Source organism: Phyllobates terribilis, unplaced genomic scaffold (genome assembly GCF_046119375.1).
Source record: "Phyllobates terribilis strain yellow unplaced genomic scaffold, ASM4611937v1 Scaffold_3__8_contigs__length_932513732, whole genome shotgun sequence".
Classification (NCBI taxonomy): Eukaryota; Metazoa; Chordata; class Amphibia; order Anura; family Dendrobatidae; genus Phyllobates; species Phyllobates terribilis.
The window spans coordinates 551,876,347-551,891,439 of record NW_027362763.1 but is presented as its reverse complement, the minus strand read 5'-3'; the positions used below and the strand labels follow the sequence as shown (position 1 = coordinate 551,891,439).

The following is a 15,093-nucleotide window of genomic DNA, read 5'->3' as shown; positions in this document are numbered from 1 at the left end:
CTACTATACTTTGGCCATAACATTTTTTTTTTTCAGTTTCCGGTGAGCATAGTGAAGAAAGCAAAAATGTGTGCAATATCTCACTTTTTGACAAACTGCGCTTTTTTTTTTAAATCAAAATCTGACAAAAACATAATAAATGAGGGCCAATATTTTTGTTTTTTTATTAAAGGGTGCATTAAAATGGATCTGTCAAATTTCCCAGTAAAAGCTGCATACATTATTGAATAGATCTCTTAGACCTGATGAGGATGGTGTACTGATTTGAATACGCATGTCAGAATGGTTTTGTAGTCCAAGTGTATTCACATGGCTGACAGCTACAGCTTGTACTGAACAGTGTGAGATTTCAGCAGCAGCAGCAGGAGCTGTCGATCAGGCTAGGTGGATGGAGATTGAGTTAAACTTTCAGTAAGGATTATACAGCCATTTTAACATGGATTTTCAAAAGAAATACAGCACCCTTCTTATAGTTTTAAGGGTGAAAGTAGAAAGAAGTCCAAAGAGTAACTAACCTAACATGTTGATCCAGAAGAAGGCAAAAACCCAACGAGGGTCCAAGAGGTTAACTTAATAATGTATTTGTAGTTTGTATTTTGAAAAATTGGTGATAGATTCACTTTAACTAGCTATTTTTTCTCAGTTTTTTAATACATGTAATTTTAAAATGTTATTAGTATCACCAAGAGAAGATAAACTATGCTGGCCTACACTCCTCGACTGCACGGGAGTGTCTTATTAATGGGAAAATAGCTTTGATCCTGGGAAAGGTGAGTTTACTGCAAAGCAGGTTATATGTTTGTTTGGGTCAGTTATGGGCAGATTTATCAAAACTGTCTAAAAGAAAAACTGTGCTTGTTGCCCACAGCACCAGTCAGCAGCAGACACACACAGATGAGGGCCCTTGTGCAAGAACAGTATATGGGCCCTTTGCAGGCCAATAGCTCATCATAAATGTCCCACTTTATGTGTCTGTGGCAAATCTGTTTGCTGCTTGGGAGCTGGCAGTGGCCACCTTACCTCCTGGGCATGTGTGGATGCGCTATAAATGGCTGCTTTGGCAACAAAAATAGTTTTACTTTTATATAGTTATCATAAATGAGACGCTCAAGCTGGTCATACACATTAGCAGGGCTTCAGTCTTTCGGCCGACAGCCATCTTTGCCGTTTCTCCCATACACAGGAGCAAGGTTGAGAGCGCCTGTGTTCTCTATGAGAAGACCGCCGATAGACCTATATAGTAACGGCTTATTTCTAAGAGAACAAAGTGATTTGCAGTCCGAAATTGGACATACCTAATTGTCATCTCACCGATGATCAATTGGCTGAGGCCCCCATGCACATTAGACTGTCAGCTGAACCCGTCGCTATCGGTGGGTTTAGCCAAACTAAGTCTAATGTATATTTAGTCTTTAGCCTTTAATCTTTGAGTTGTCAAACATTATGAACAGTAGACGTTCCCAATTCTTTTCACTACTACTAGAAATTAGCAGCATGAGGTACTAAGCTGTAGGGCATACACAAATTGCTTCTAGGTACTATTAGAACAAGAATACTCAAGTGAATACTTGCCTAACACATAACTGTTTTAACAAAAATTGTCATTGATGTCCATAACAACCACTGAGATTGTATTTGTAATTTTTGCAGATTGAGGGCAACAATAACACCCTTACTTTTTATATATGAAACCCAATTTGTAGAATAAACTATGTATATATACCACATGACGCCACATATATTGCAGTGTAACGCTGTGGTCAGTAAAGGCAAAGACATTTCTCGGATTTCTCAACAAAAACTCACTTATTTTTGTTAATCATAAGCCATTATGCCGTAATTCTTCTATAAACTATTTTTTGAAAAACATAATAATACAGGTTATGGGTACTAGATTCTGTGGTGGGACACTGATCCAGGAAACTGGTCTCATTGCCATATGTGCAGTTGGGATGGAATTTTTACCCTAATATCGGGTAATTAGCATCTGCTCCAAGAGGCTTTTGCCTTCCTTTGTATCAACATGTTAGGTTATAGGTTGAACTTGATGGACTTATATCTACCTTCAACCTTAAAAACTATGAAAACTATAACAGAGGCCATTATGTAGAATTGCACCCTTTTTAGAGATTTTTTTTTACCAGGGCCAATGTCTCTTAAAGTATGGTCACACACAGTAGGTTGATGAATCTAAATAAAGCTGTTTCTGCAGAAAGCACATGGATTTCTGCAAGTCCTGTCACATGAATGGGGCAGTTCTAGAAATGTTTTCAGCAAATCTGAAGCAAATGAATCTACCCTAAAGTTTTTCATTCTTGCTAGTGTGACGCCCAGCTGTGCTTGGTATCACAGATCCTAGAAGGGTGTATTGATGGATTCCTCCACAAGAGGCCCCCATAACCATTCACACATCTCCACCTTCCACCTCAGACCACCAGAGGGAGCCCGTTAGGGATAGATAAATAGAGAAGGTGGGGCCAGGCAGCAGTTAGTCTAATCTAGACTGGAGTTGACAGAAAGCAAACCTGTTGAGAGAGTTCCCGCAGTGCAAAAGCCTGAGAGAGGTCAGTCTGCAGTGGAGCACGTTCTAGACTCAGTTGTAGCTCAGAGTGGTGAGCTTTAGGTGTGTCGGCGCCATAAGATCGGTGAAGCGCGGCAAGCTGCCGTTAGTGTGAGTAGCCTAGTGTGGGCCCGAGTAGGCCGAAGGCAAGAGGAGAGTTAGTACATAGGGGGCAGAGGAGCTTAATTGGCTCACCCCGAATCAGTTACCGGACACCGGGTCCGAAGTTTACCAGGATCTCTATGACCCAGTAAGATATAACCGGAATCCCTGGAGAACTACAAGTCCCAGGATCTCTAAAGTGCTGATACGTAACAGAGCCGGGAGACACATAGGCCCACAGCTAAGGTGCGTGTACTCCAAGAAAAGGCCCTACCACAAGGTCAGCCAGCGCAGGACAGAGACAAAGTTAGGCCTAGCTCCAGGCAGGTCAGAAACTTACTACGCAGAGGCAAGAAGCAGGAGGCCCAAAACCCGCTCATTGGGGAGGATCCTGACATGCACCCTTCACCCTACAGTGCTCCGGGACGTGCCTGAATTTCCATCAGTAAAAGGTATTGAAGTGACTATCGTGTCTGTCCCTGTTCTTGCTCTGACCTTGCTGGGTCTCGCCTGCCCTGCATCCATTTCCCTACACTGCCCTGAGGCCTAGCTCCACCTGTGGGGAGCTATACCATCAAGCTGCCTTATCATCGGCCTCAGTGGACTGCGCAGCGCTGGTGATCCTCACCAGAAGCCACAGGTGGCTTCACGAACTCTTTTATAAACTTAACAAATTATCCACCCTTTTTAAGGAGAGACTCCAGGGTACGGGCCCGGGAGCCGACCACCGAGTCATCCCCATTCCCCTGGGCGAGTCACTAGTGCCTAAAATTAATCAGTCAGATAACTTCCTATTCTATGGTAGTCTTCTTGATTCTAGTCCAAGCAGATACCAGAAATGTATCTATTGGCGCCATATACAACCTATACAACCTGCGCCTTCTGCCTTCTCTGTAAAATATTGTTACTGCTGTGCATTATGCTGCTTTATAGCTTGCAATCGATTAAAATTCCTGACTGAAATTATGTAAAGAGCCATTTATTTAAATGAGACTCAAAAGACCACGATACTGGATAGAGAAGAGAAGACACTTTAACTTCTGCATCACAAGCATGAAGACTTCCACAACAAATTAAGTCTGTCTGTATGACAGATTCCATTAATAGGATGTAAACTCTAGATCTGCCTGTTGTTATACTATGTTTGCGCTGTCTAATTAAAAGCCACTATAGTCAGAATCCAGTGTCCTACTATTCAGCAATAGCATGCCGTATTCCTGACAAGACTCATTAGGTAAAAGGAGTCATTCGTCAGATGAACCATGCCACAAGACAGGAGAACACTACTCTTAATGTCAGTGCTTATTACATGCAACAAGAGACCTGCCTGAAAGAATAAACAGCAGATGTTTTATTTTTATATAATTTCTTGTCCTATCTATAGCAATGTTTTATAGGTGATCACTGGTAGGTTTTTACAGCTAGTTCACTTCTTCCCATACCCCTGTAGTAAGGAGTGGCAGTGTATACGCTCAGTCACCACTACTTACGACTTCTCGTCACCTTGGCCATACTGGTGTAGGAGCACATGAGTGGTCAGAACCCCTCTGATCTAATATTTATGAACTATCTGAATGATGAGGGTCCGTAGAAGGCGAGAGTGGGACAAACACATGATGGGTAAGGCCATTTGTAACATTGTGAATTTCGCACTCTGATTTATGTGTCTACGTATTGGTAATTCAGTTACCTACTGCACTTAATGCTTCATATGGGATGTACTGTTATTAGAATGGCCTAGACGTGTGCAAAATTTTTACTTATGCCAATGTTGCCAAATTTTCTCTGTTTTTTGCTTAATGAATAAAAATGATCTGTGCATTTGAATGCATTTTATATTTAGAATAAAATTATTACATTTTCTTTGGCTATATTGACTCCTTGTTTGTTGATTATGGATATCTGAATGATGATTATGGTGATGTAAGCCTGGTTTGTATGTCCCCAAATAGTCCACTTTGAGCATGATTCTGTCAGCCCTGACAATACTATAGTTCACGAGATTGTCATGACTGCTTTGGGACTGTCGATAAGTAGAGGTAAATGTGTGAGACTATTGTCTCTGAAGATCAGCCCATTATCTCCATCTTCTCAAGTCTAACCATTTTCAGACCTTGCACACCTGCTTTAGAAGAAGCTCACCCTATTGCTTTTTCTGTAATGGGAGACAAGATAAATGGAGTCACATTCTTTTCGGTAGGGCTACATGGCGACTTTGGATTCAACACAGGTCGCTCAGTCAAAGATCATTAAATGTTGCTTCTACTTCGCAGCACAGTGCAATGTGAATGGATTTACATTGTGAACTGCAGGGTTCCGTGACAGTGACAAGAAAGTCACAATAAGCCAACTGGTTCTGAATTTTTAAGACTTATTTGTCACAGTCGTGGTACATTGCAGGTCGCAATGTGATTGTGTTACACTTGCATTATGCTTTGACGTAGCACTGGCATACAGTAATTTTTGGTTGTGCGACCTGTGTAGAAGCCAAAGTTGCTGTGTAGCCCCAGCCCCAGCAAGACAATCTGCAAAGACTTCTTTTACGCTCATTATTCATCTCTAGGTTTACTGTTCCTTTAAGGCAAATACCTACGCAGTTATCTTTATATTCTCTCCACAAAGCCTCACAGTGATGAGGTCAGTGATGATTTTGTCTACTCCCTGTCTCTTCTGCATTTCATAGACAATAAGGATTCAATACAGATTTCAGAACTGTCTCTATGTCAATTTTGATGATCACCCGCCTCCATTGCATCCGAATGGCGCTTCTTTACATTCAGAGGACTAAATCTGGATGGATATTTGGCACCATCATGGAAAAAAAATCAGATATAAAAATAAATAGCATGCTAATTATTTTAGCATATTCTGCATGGAAATGCCAAAAAATGAGTCCCATTATGTAGGGATAATTCTAATGTGGATCTGGACAACAGCAAACAATACATCTGCATCAGATCTGAGTGCTAGCTTTAGATTTCTGCTAAGGATTCAGTAGTAAATATGTGTCTGCGTTAATTCGGAAAGTGAACATACCCTGAAGTGATGCTTGCAGGACAGCACAGACAATGTAAATTAACAAATCAATAGAATACTAGTGAAATTTCTAAAGGATGGAATATGCCCATAAATATGCAGCTCTAATAACAAAGAAGAAAATCATTGCAGACACTGCAACCACACACTACCCTTCTTTGAATACTTAGCATAAATGTGTCTAGAGGTAAGCATTCAATGTGATCAGTGTTATAACCTGCTGTAGATTTCTATGCAGAATTCTACAGAAACCTGCCCTGTACATAATGTTAACTATGGGGTTCTTTATGGTAGTATCTTCTAAAAGAGAAGTTATGGAAATGATGTGTATTTACCTCTTGGCAAAGGTAGAACCGCATGGTCCAGTATAATGATTGAACGTAAAAATATGATAGTAGTGGAAGCATATATAAGCTGCTAACTCGACAAAAATGAATATTTTCAAAATGCCTCTTCACAGAGAAAGAGAGGTAGCAAGTCTGAAAGTGAATATTAACCATTTAAATTGCATTGACTTAAAATATACTGCCAAACCATAACCTCCATCTGCAGACACATTTGTTTAGGCGTCCGAGATCATGCTCTCCACCCAAGTGCGCTAAAAAAGTGACCAGTGCAACACTAAAAGGAGAAGGGTCCCAAATGAATCTTTCTTCATTACTCTAGACCAGAAGGCACTAGCGAGGGTAAGGGATCGGTATCCTTCCTTCGCTGAAGCTTAGGGAGAGCCGGTCTTGCTCCCAGCATCCACTTGGGCTGTCACCACAGTTCATGACCCTTCCCCAAAGGAAACAAACCAAAGATTTTCAGGGAGATCAGAACCTAATGGTTATATATTTCCCCTGCACCCATCGATGGAGAACCACGCTGCAAAAAGTCCTTGTGACAAGACGCACATGAAAAGATTGAGAAATGGTGGATACAACGAAAATAAACCATGGCGGTTTTACAGTGTAATACTGACCGGAACTTCCACCAGGAAAGTAAAACATTTTTCATTCTAGCCAAAAGGCCTAGAATAAGGGTGTGCACCGTGTACTGAGAAGTACAAAAGTTTTTTAAGTGCATGCAAATGTGCCATGAAAATTGTGTGAGGTCCCACACCAAGTGAATTCAAACACCCCCGGGTCCTCAGGCCCTCAAACTCCTTGACCCATGGCTTCATTCTGGGGTGTGAGGTAGTGACTGGGATCGTATACGAGGGACGTTATATATCCCCCGGAATGTGTACAGAGACCTATTAAATCCATTGGAGTGCATTGCAGTCACAAACTCACCTGTGGATGCAATGCAGGAATGAAGGTGAGCATTGACCTGGTCAGTCTATCTGGCTAAGGCAGATTAGTAAAACCCGGCAGGGCCTTCATTACTTGGGGGAGGCTACAGGAAGGCAGTGGGCGGCCTCCTCCCTCTAACCCGGGTTTTCCAGTGGCTCTTGCCACAGGTTCTTTAAAAACCCTGCACTAAGGATTAGTGTTGTTCAGTGTTGGATAAGCTAGGAGTATAGCAGGAAAGTTTGGCGGGCCTGTGAGTAGCTGAACCCACGCCTGGGAAGGCTCTGCACCCGTCAGGCTCTGAGCGGCCTGGCGCGGCCGTTGCCCATGGCAACCGATGTTTAAGGACTCATGTTAACCTGGCTGCGCACCGGAGGACTTTTCTGTTTACCCGTAAGTTGCTGAATAAAAGATGTTTATGTTGGACTTGCTTGGGTCACTGCCTCAGTTACTGCAAGGTGTTAACACCGCCGCCTTACAGGGGTTAGAGGTCACCTAACTGAATAACTATGGTATATCAGTCACATTGTGCACACCCTGAAACTTATGCCCAGTATGCTTTAGTGTATCTGCTTTACTTCAGCAGTCCAGACCATACGCATTGACCCCAGCAGACACTACACATGGTCTTAACCAAAACGCAGAGAAGCCTTTAGCTTTGCAGAGGAATTCATCTTATGTTCATTCTTCATTTTGCGGGAAGCACCAAGTTGGGAAATTAAATGTTCAAATAACCTTTATGCAGAGGAAGACTCTAATGCCACCTGTTGAAAGTAGCAATCCTAAAAGTCAATAACAATTCTTTAAAGGGATTTACATATGACTTAAAAAGCCCTTTAAAGGGTGGATAATGACTTTTAAGAATGCTACTTCTAACAGGTCAAACTAAAGTCCCTATCCTCTTCTTCTGTGAAGTAGTGATCTGCATATTTAATTTCCCAGAGGAACATTGCATGGCCTATAAGTCTCCATATGCCAACTTGGCACTTTCCCCAAGGAAAAGAATGAATATAAGAATAAATCCTCTGTACAGATGCATATTTATATTCATGTCATTAAATATGCACCCCAAACCTTGTGTAGAAGAACAGTAACTGGTAGTTAAAGGCTATTTCTGAGAACCTACCAGCAACATTTCTGATCTTATTTTGCAGAATATTAAAGATGTTACAAAATGTTCTACAGCAAACATACTATATACAATTTGGGTTAAATTAACACCATCCTATATATGCACCAATATACTATTGCTGAAAAATACTCAACATTTCTGAGGTTTACCTGTAAAAGACATAGCCAATATGAGACAACTTTTAATATGGGATCTGACATAAAAAGCTCTTTGGTTGCACATTAGGGCACAGTAAGGCTCCCAACAATACTATGGATCCATACAGCTGCATGGGGCAGGGTTTCTCCTACTTTTTTCGTTGCAATCACTTTACTTATGTCAAGGGAAGATGGTTAGAGAAACAGAAATCCCTCCTGACGCCTTCAGATCAGCAACTGTCTAGAATAACGCTAAATATATGACTGTAGCACAATTCATTCCTGATGCCATAATGCACACCAAAGAAATGTATGCCTTATACCATAATCGCCCCCTTCAGTATGCACAAAGACAGCGCATTCCTGAAAATACATTGACAATCCAAACTAATCCATGCTGAAACCATTCCTGGAATGTGCAGAAGTGCAGGGCACTCCGCTAGTTCACTGCTGATATACACATGCTAGGCTAAGTAACTAATTACCATTTAACCTGAAAAATCAATGGATAGTTTGACCTCATGACATTTCACTGGTCAAGAAATTTATATCTGATCCCATGTGGGTCCTCCACAGGATAAATAAAAAAAATAAAATATGAGCACAACCACTTAGCTAGGAGTGCCATCCACCTGCTGTAGTGATATGTACAGAATGTGAAATTCTAGCATAGACATGAAAACTATTCAGCATTCTTTTTCCAGATTGGAAAAAAAAAAGAAAAACATACAATATTTGGGGATTTTATTGCATCCAACAGTAGACCATATCACTTATCCAGTGCTTCTATCTAACAGAGGTGAAACTCATTTTAGGAATGCCTACTGCATTGAAAAATTATCGCAATCACCTTCCAAGGCTTAGAGGGAAACATTACCTAGGAACCAGCAAACACTAATATACAAGAAGCGAAGGGACATAGGCTGTATAGATTATCCTTTATATTGAACTCAGATGTCACTCCTTACTTTCCATTGCTTCCTAAATGGCTGCGTGTTACTGATTTTCAAGGACGGGCTTGTCTATGGCTGATGTGACAGTACTTTTCCCCCGAGGAAAAAGAACACTGATCTCTGTGGCAAATGAAAGTTTCAAAGCCAATTATACTTAAATTGTCAACAGCCCCCAAAACCCGTGCTGAAATGACCTGCAGAGGAATAAGTGAGAGGACGACCAGATCTGGTGCCCATGGGAGACATAGACAGACAGCTCATTGTATTTAACCGTAATGAGGAAGACGATGGAGACTTTAGACCTATATAGCTGTAAATAAAAAACAAAGTGTTGTCATTCCGCAAATATCACTGGAGATAAGATGGCTGGACAAATCAAAGTTTTCAATGCCTAGTGATTTAAGATGCCCAAGAGGGGGCACAATGAATATATTATAAATATATATATATTGTCTCAGAAGTAACCAGTGAGGCTTTCTATGCCAATATTGTAACACATCTATTCTACACTATTTGCATTGGCAGCCACTCATTTACTTTATATGATGAGGAGCCTCCCCATAGAAATAGCAAAGGGTCTGCGGCATGATTTATAATCACAGCAGTATGTCTTCTTTATGTCTATGCCAGGTCCACCTTGATCTGCATGGTCCACCTTAAGTTTAGGAACTCATTGAGCATTTAGAAGGATTTACTTGATTGCTTCTCAAACTAGGGCCTCACCAGACATACCAAGGTGATAGATGTGTCTGTGGTGGAAGCCCATGCTAATATTACGTTACCTTTATCTCCAGAACTCTTCATAACATTTAAAAAAAGTACAAAATGAGATATAATGTTTGTAAACCAGAGCCTGATGCAGCCCCAGAAAGGACTGTGCAGCATATAATCACTTTTGGGAAAACTGCCTCCCCAGCAAGGGGCGCTTCACCACCAACTCACAGCATATAGCAACAGGTATGCTAGTCAGTGCCAATATATATAATGTAGCACATATATACAATATAATACCAAAAAAAGGACAACATCAAGAATGATTTACAGGTATGCATTTCCATCCGAATTCTGATCATCTTTATGTATTTAGCAATGTTGTAAATCATGATGAGCACCTTGCACTAGCACATTGTTATCATGCATATATCATCATGCATATATCTTACCTTTTTGGAGAACGGTGGTTTACTGAGATTAACTCCATCCCGAATGAGTTTATCCCTTATCATGATCTTTAACTTCAGTTTAGGATAAGTAACTAAGTTCTTACTCAGTTGGCCACTTTTATTACTCCTTGGAACTGGTTTATGACCCTGTGCTTCTCTCCAAGCTTTGGTTTCATACTGCTCCACCAAGTGACTAGTGTAGATATCAGGTGTAGGACAATCTACCTGGGGTTCTAAAGTGAAATATAATCCACTTGCAGCTTCTTTCTCCTCTTCTCTTAGTCTGTGGACTGCATCATGGATCTTCTTCCGATGCTGCTGGATCATTACTCCAATGGCATCCAAATCAGGGTCCCCAATCTGTTTGCATACCTCCAAATCATCATAGCCATTATCCACAAACGATTCAGCATATTGAGAAAGCTGCAATGCTTTCAGCCATTCATATACTATATTTGCACACATGGTGAGTTAACCAAAAAAAAAAAGAAAAACCTTGAAAATATTCTAGGTAGGAAAGAGCTGTTGTTTACTTCCAACACATAAATGATAAAATAAAGCATCCAAAAGTTAGAGTAAAAACCACCATCCTATAAGGTGTGCCGACAGCTGACTCCTCACAAGTAAACAGTTGTGAAACAGCAATAAGACACGGTGCAGCATAGGTAGCTGATGGCCTGTGTCATTCTGGTCCGTGTACTGGAAATATAATGCAATCCCAAGAACAGAAGACAGACTGTAGATGTAGATAGTTCCTGTGTGCTTTGCTCAATCAGATCAAGAGTAAACTGATTACACCTCAGCTGTCTCCTGTGCTTACATCACTGATACTGTGCAGGAAGAATTCAGAGCAGGCACCACCCTGATACCATGTCCCTAAATATTTTCCACACAAGTTAGTATTGAGCGATACGCTGCTACTTTTTTATTTCCACGCTGCTCCCATTAGCTTCAGTATTCTAGTGTGGCAGAGCAATCCTGCGAGGCTGTGCCTTCCACGCTCTTATTAACAGTTTGCTTCTCTCCTCCCGCCCTGTCTTCATCTCTGGGATGCCAGACACACTACTTGCTCTTCCACCAGTCAATACAATCCAGGGAAAAAAATGCAATATTGTCTCAGGTTAGCCGGCAGCTTGTTGGCTCCTTTCGTCCTGCGACCACTCCTTCCTTTATTTTTACAACCTGGTAGAACAGTTCCTTCTAGCTCCTGACGTTCCTTGCACAATACCGGTTGCATACTATTTTATAGTTATTGTTCCAGATTACATTTGCAGCCGCTTCACAGAGAGGATTTGAGGTGGCGTTCAGCCGGCAGCCTCTGCTGCGTGTGTGCATGTGGGGAGGGGACTTTTGATTCAAGATTAATCTGCAAGGGAATACAGCAGGCAATTTGGCTGTGGACAGACTGCTTGTGTCATTCACCCTCCTTTCTAACCGGTCTTTTATCTAGCCCTTAATTTGTCTTGAATTCACAGCAGAAATGCTAATTATTCTTTACATTTCCTGTTTTATTCCAGTCTCATTCATACAAACAAGGGATGCTGAAGCCTTTAGTGAAACGTTCCAATGTGTCAGTTATTCTGAATAGCAGCGGAAAGTAAGAATCTCCTAGATGAGGCTTCAGTATTAGCCTATTGTAAACCTGTTCTGAGGCTAGCCATCTGATGGAAGCCCCAACTGCTACCTAAGCAGACCCCGTGAACATTTCTACCCCACTCATCTGCAGCAGTGTGTGCATTCTACAATATGGAATTAATAGCATCTTTGGTATGCAATACATCAAATCCAATGCAGACTGATGCTTCACGGGGACTTACATGGGTTTATTTTTATTTATTTGTGGTTTGAAATATTATCACATTATAGGCAAATCTCATTCTGGGTGCTATATCTAGTTTGAAGACAATTTCCCCTAGATTTGTACTTGATAAACAGGAATGAATCTCAGAATGATCCCTTGCAAGACGAGGCATGGAATACCAGTAACATTAGGCTCATAGACACATTTTTTAATGTTTCGCAAATTTGTCTATTTGATTTAAAGACTATCATTTCCATCATCTCCATCACGTGGCAGATTTGTTGTAGAAATCTCTGCAGCTGGCATCTGAGTTTTGTCATTGGGATTTGCAGAGATCCAAGTGTAAGGAGTGTTCAGTGTCAGTGTGATACATCTTGGACTATCTTAAACTGTATGTTTCTGAGTGCAAGTGAAGCTGGGACTACTATGCTGTTCCTTTGTAAGTTGTCATATTTAATTCTGATTGGCAAAAGGCCATCATGCTACTAACATGTTATAATGTTATATTTCCAGGTGTTATGACTTTGATGATGATGATTATTGTATGGATCTGCATAAAGAACGCAAATGCGATCTCTGGTCAGTGATGATATGTGACCCTGTAGCATGGAGCGCTGTTATAGGAAGGAATACAGTCCCTACAGAGTGCTGCTTTTTTGGCAAGTCTGTGAACCCCCTGTGTAGCACTGTAAGCGGCAGATTATGCAGCGGTGAAGTAGAACATCTGTAGACTGCCAGAGTGAAATTGGTGAGTCCTGCAAGGAATTGTGTGTTACAGCCTCAGTTCATTAAAGCAGTTGTCCACTTCTTTCACACTGATGCCCTATCGAAAGGATAGGGCATCAATGTATGATCGGCCGGGGACCCGCGCGTGGCACCCCTGCTGATCAGCTGTGATCAGTGACGGCGGCGGCCAGAGGCCGGAAGTCCTTACCTGCGGGGCTTGGCCGTCTATCTGTAGTGGCCACCATGGGGTACTACACATCTGCCTCCCATTGAACTGAATAGGAGGCGGATGTGCAGTAACAAGCGCCGGCCACTACAACTTGACGGCCAAGCACCGCAGGCAAGGACTCCCGGCCTGCGGCCGCCGGTAACAGCTGATCCCGTGTGTGGGACCCCAGCCGATCATACATTGATGCCCTATCCTACGGATAGGGCATCAATTTGAAAGTAGTGGACAGCTCCTTTAAGGCTGGTGTGTGAAACTGGGTGTGTAAGAATAGGATTCATTGAAAGGTGCATGCCACTTAATGAATTTGTCACAGAATTTGACATATCCTATCAGTGATGTAATGTATGCGGTTACTTTTGATGAACTTTTTGGAGGGGTGTTATCACATCCCAACTCCTCCCCAACTCCACCCACTTTGGTGTAAGTGGCCAAAGGTTGAGTGAAAAGGGAAAAAGTCGAAACTTCCTTGTGCAACATCGCCTTGCACAAAACTATTGCTGATTTTCAAAGCAGCTTTTCATAGGCTGAGTGACTTTAGGCCATTTTCCAGAAAACTTGTTCTGACTGCCCAAGGAATCCAGACCTCTGAGACATAAGCCTGATCGAGATATTATCAAGACAGAACTACTGTTTTTCTGGCATCGGAGTTTAACCAATTGTGTTGTGACTTAGTGCCAAGCTGTGTACTGTAAAAAGTCAAGAAAGTCCGTCAGCTCACCATAGCTAGTGCAAGGTCACTTCTCTTCACTAGTAGCAATCTATTGTGTATCCACAAATGGCACCACAATGTCCTGGATAAAATAACGTATTTATTATAGCTTCACGAACACGTTAATTGCAGGCACAATCAAGGAAAAAAACATGACAGCGACTGGGACCAGATAAACTATAACCAGCGAGCTGTGTTCCGCCCTGTAACTGCTGATTTGTGCCCCTTTAGTAGATTGCACCACAATCTGTGTTCCCATGCCATGGTCATTTGAGGTGGGAGGCTAGACTCTAAGACCTTTAACCTGAGCTTCTTACAAATGCACCCCCTGCAGGAACAAGCAGAAAAAAATTATGGGAAGGATTTTTAGCTATGAAAATATTTGACACAAATCCCCTACATGTGACTATAACCTATAAGTGCTATGTTATATAGTACAAAGAAAGAGCAGAAGCAGCATGTAATAGTCATAAATGAGTGCAAATTCCCGAACCTCAGGCCAAATCCTCACAATAGTAAGCAAAAAAGAAAAAAAAATGACAGCACACCAATAATCCAGTGAAGAAAACAGTCATGTCTCTGTTGTTTTTGCACAGACACACGGTCCTCAAAAAAACACAGATGTGAACATCCCCATAGATTATAATGGTATATGTTCTATACTGTGAAAATCATGGATAGAACATATACATCAAAAACTAATGTCTGAATGAGGCTTTACACAGACGTCTGAATGAGGCTTTAGGAGATTAGTGTCATGGGTTCTGTTTTGGAGACATTTATACAGAAATAAAAGATTAATTTTCCAATGGATTGTAACACTGAAACAGATCCTAATAGATCCTTTTGACTTAGAAGTAAACCTGACAAACCTATTCTATTGCAGGGTTTGCAATACTACTTATCAGGGGCAATAAAAGCTTGATATAAAAGATCCATGATTCCGGTGTGAATGGCGCACTATACTGTGCCTGTCTGTTGTTTATATTTTTTATTGTAAATATGTAGCATGTAATGGAATAATTATACCAGGAATAGCCATAGAAAAAGGAGCCCACACAAATACAAAACTGTATTTATCGGACTATAAGACGCACTTTTTTCCTCCAAAATTTTGGAGGAAAGTGGGGAGTGCTACTTATAGTCCGGATAATACATTCCGGCTGTGGAGGGGGGGGCGGCGGCCTAGGTGCGGGGCACAGGCAGTAGCCAAAGTCAGCTGCTGCAGCGATTACGTGTGCCCGCTACTAAAGAGAATGACTATTCATTCC

At 41.5% G+C, this 15,093-nt stretch overlaps 1 protein-coding gene across 6 annotated transcripts in view; it reads right to left on the bottom strand.

Moving 5' to 3' along the window:
* Positions 1–11,731, bottom strand: part of SASH1 (SAM and SH3 domain containing 1) — a 1,215,158-nt gene extending 1,203,427 nt beyond the window's left edge. For 3 of the 6 annotated variants that reach the window (XM_073671388.1, XM_073671390.1, XM_073671391.1), the window contains exon 1: positions 10,358–11,710. In XM_073671388.1, coding sequence (XP_073527489.1) covers positions 10,358–10,822 — 465 coding nt within the window. In that variant the 5' untranslated portion in view covers positions 10,823–11,710. Of the gene's footprint in view, positions 1–10,357 lie in introns of all 6 variants that reach the window. The other 3 variants (XM_073671384.1, XM_073671385.1, XM_073671392.1) reach the window with 2 other exon arrangements.
* Between the last annotated feature and the right edge of the window lie 3,362 nt (positions 11,732–15,093).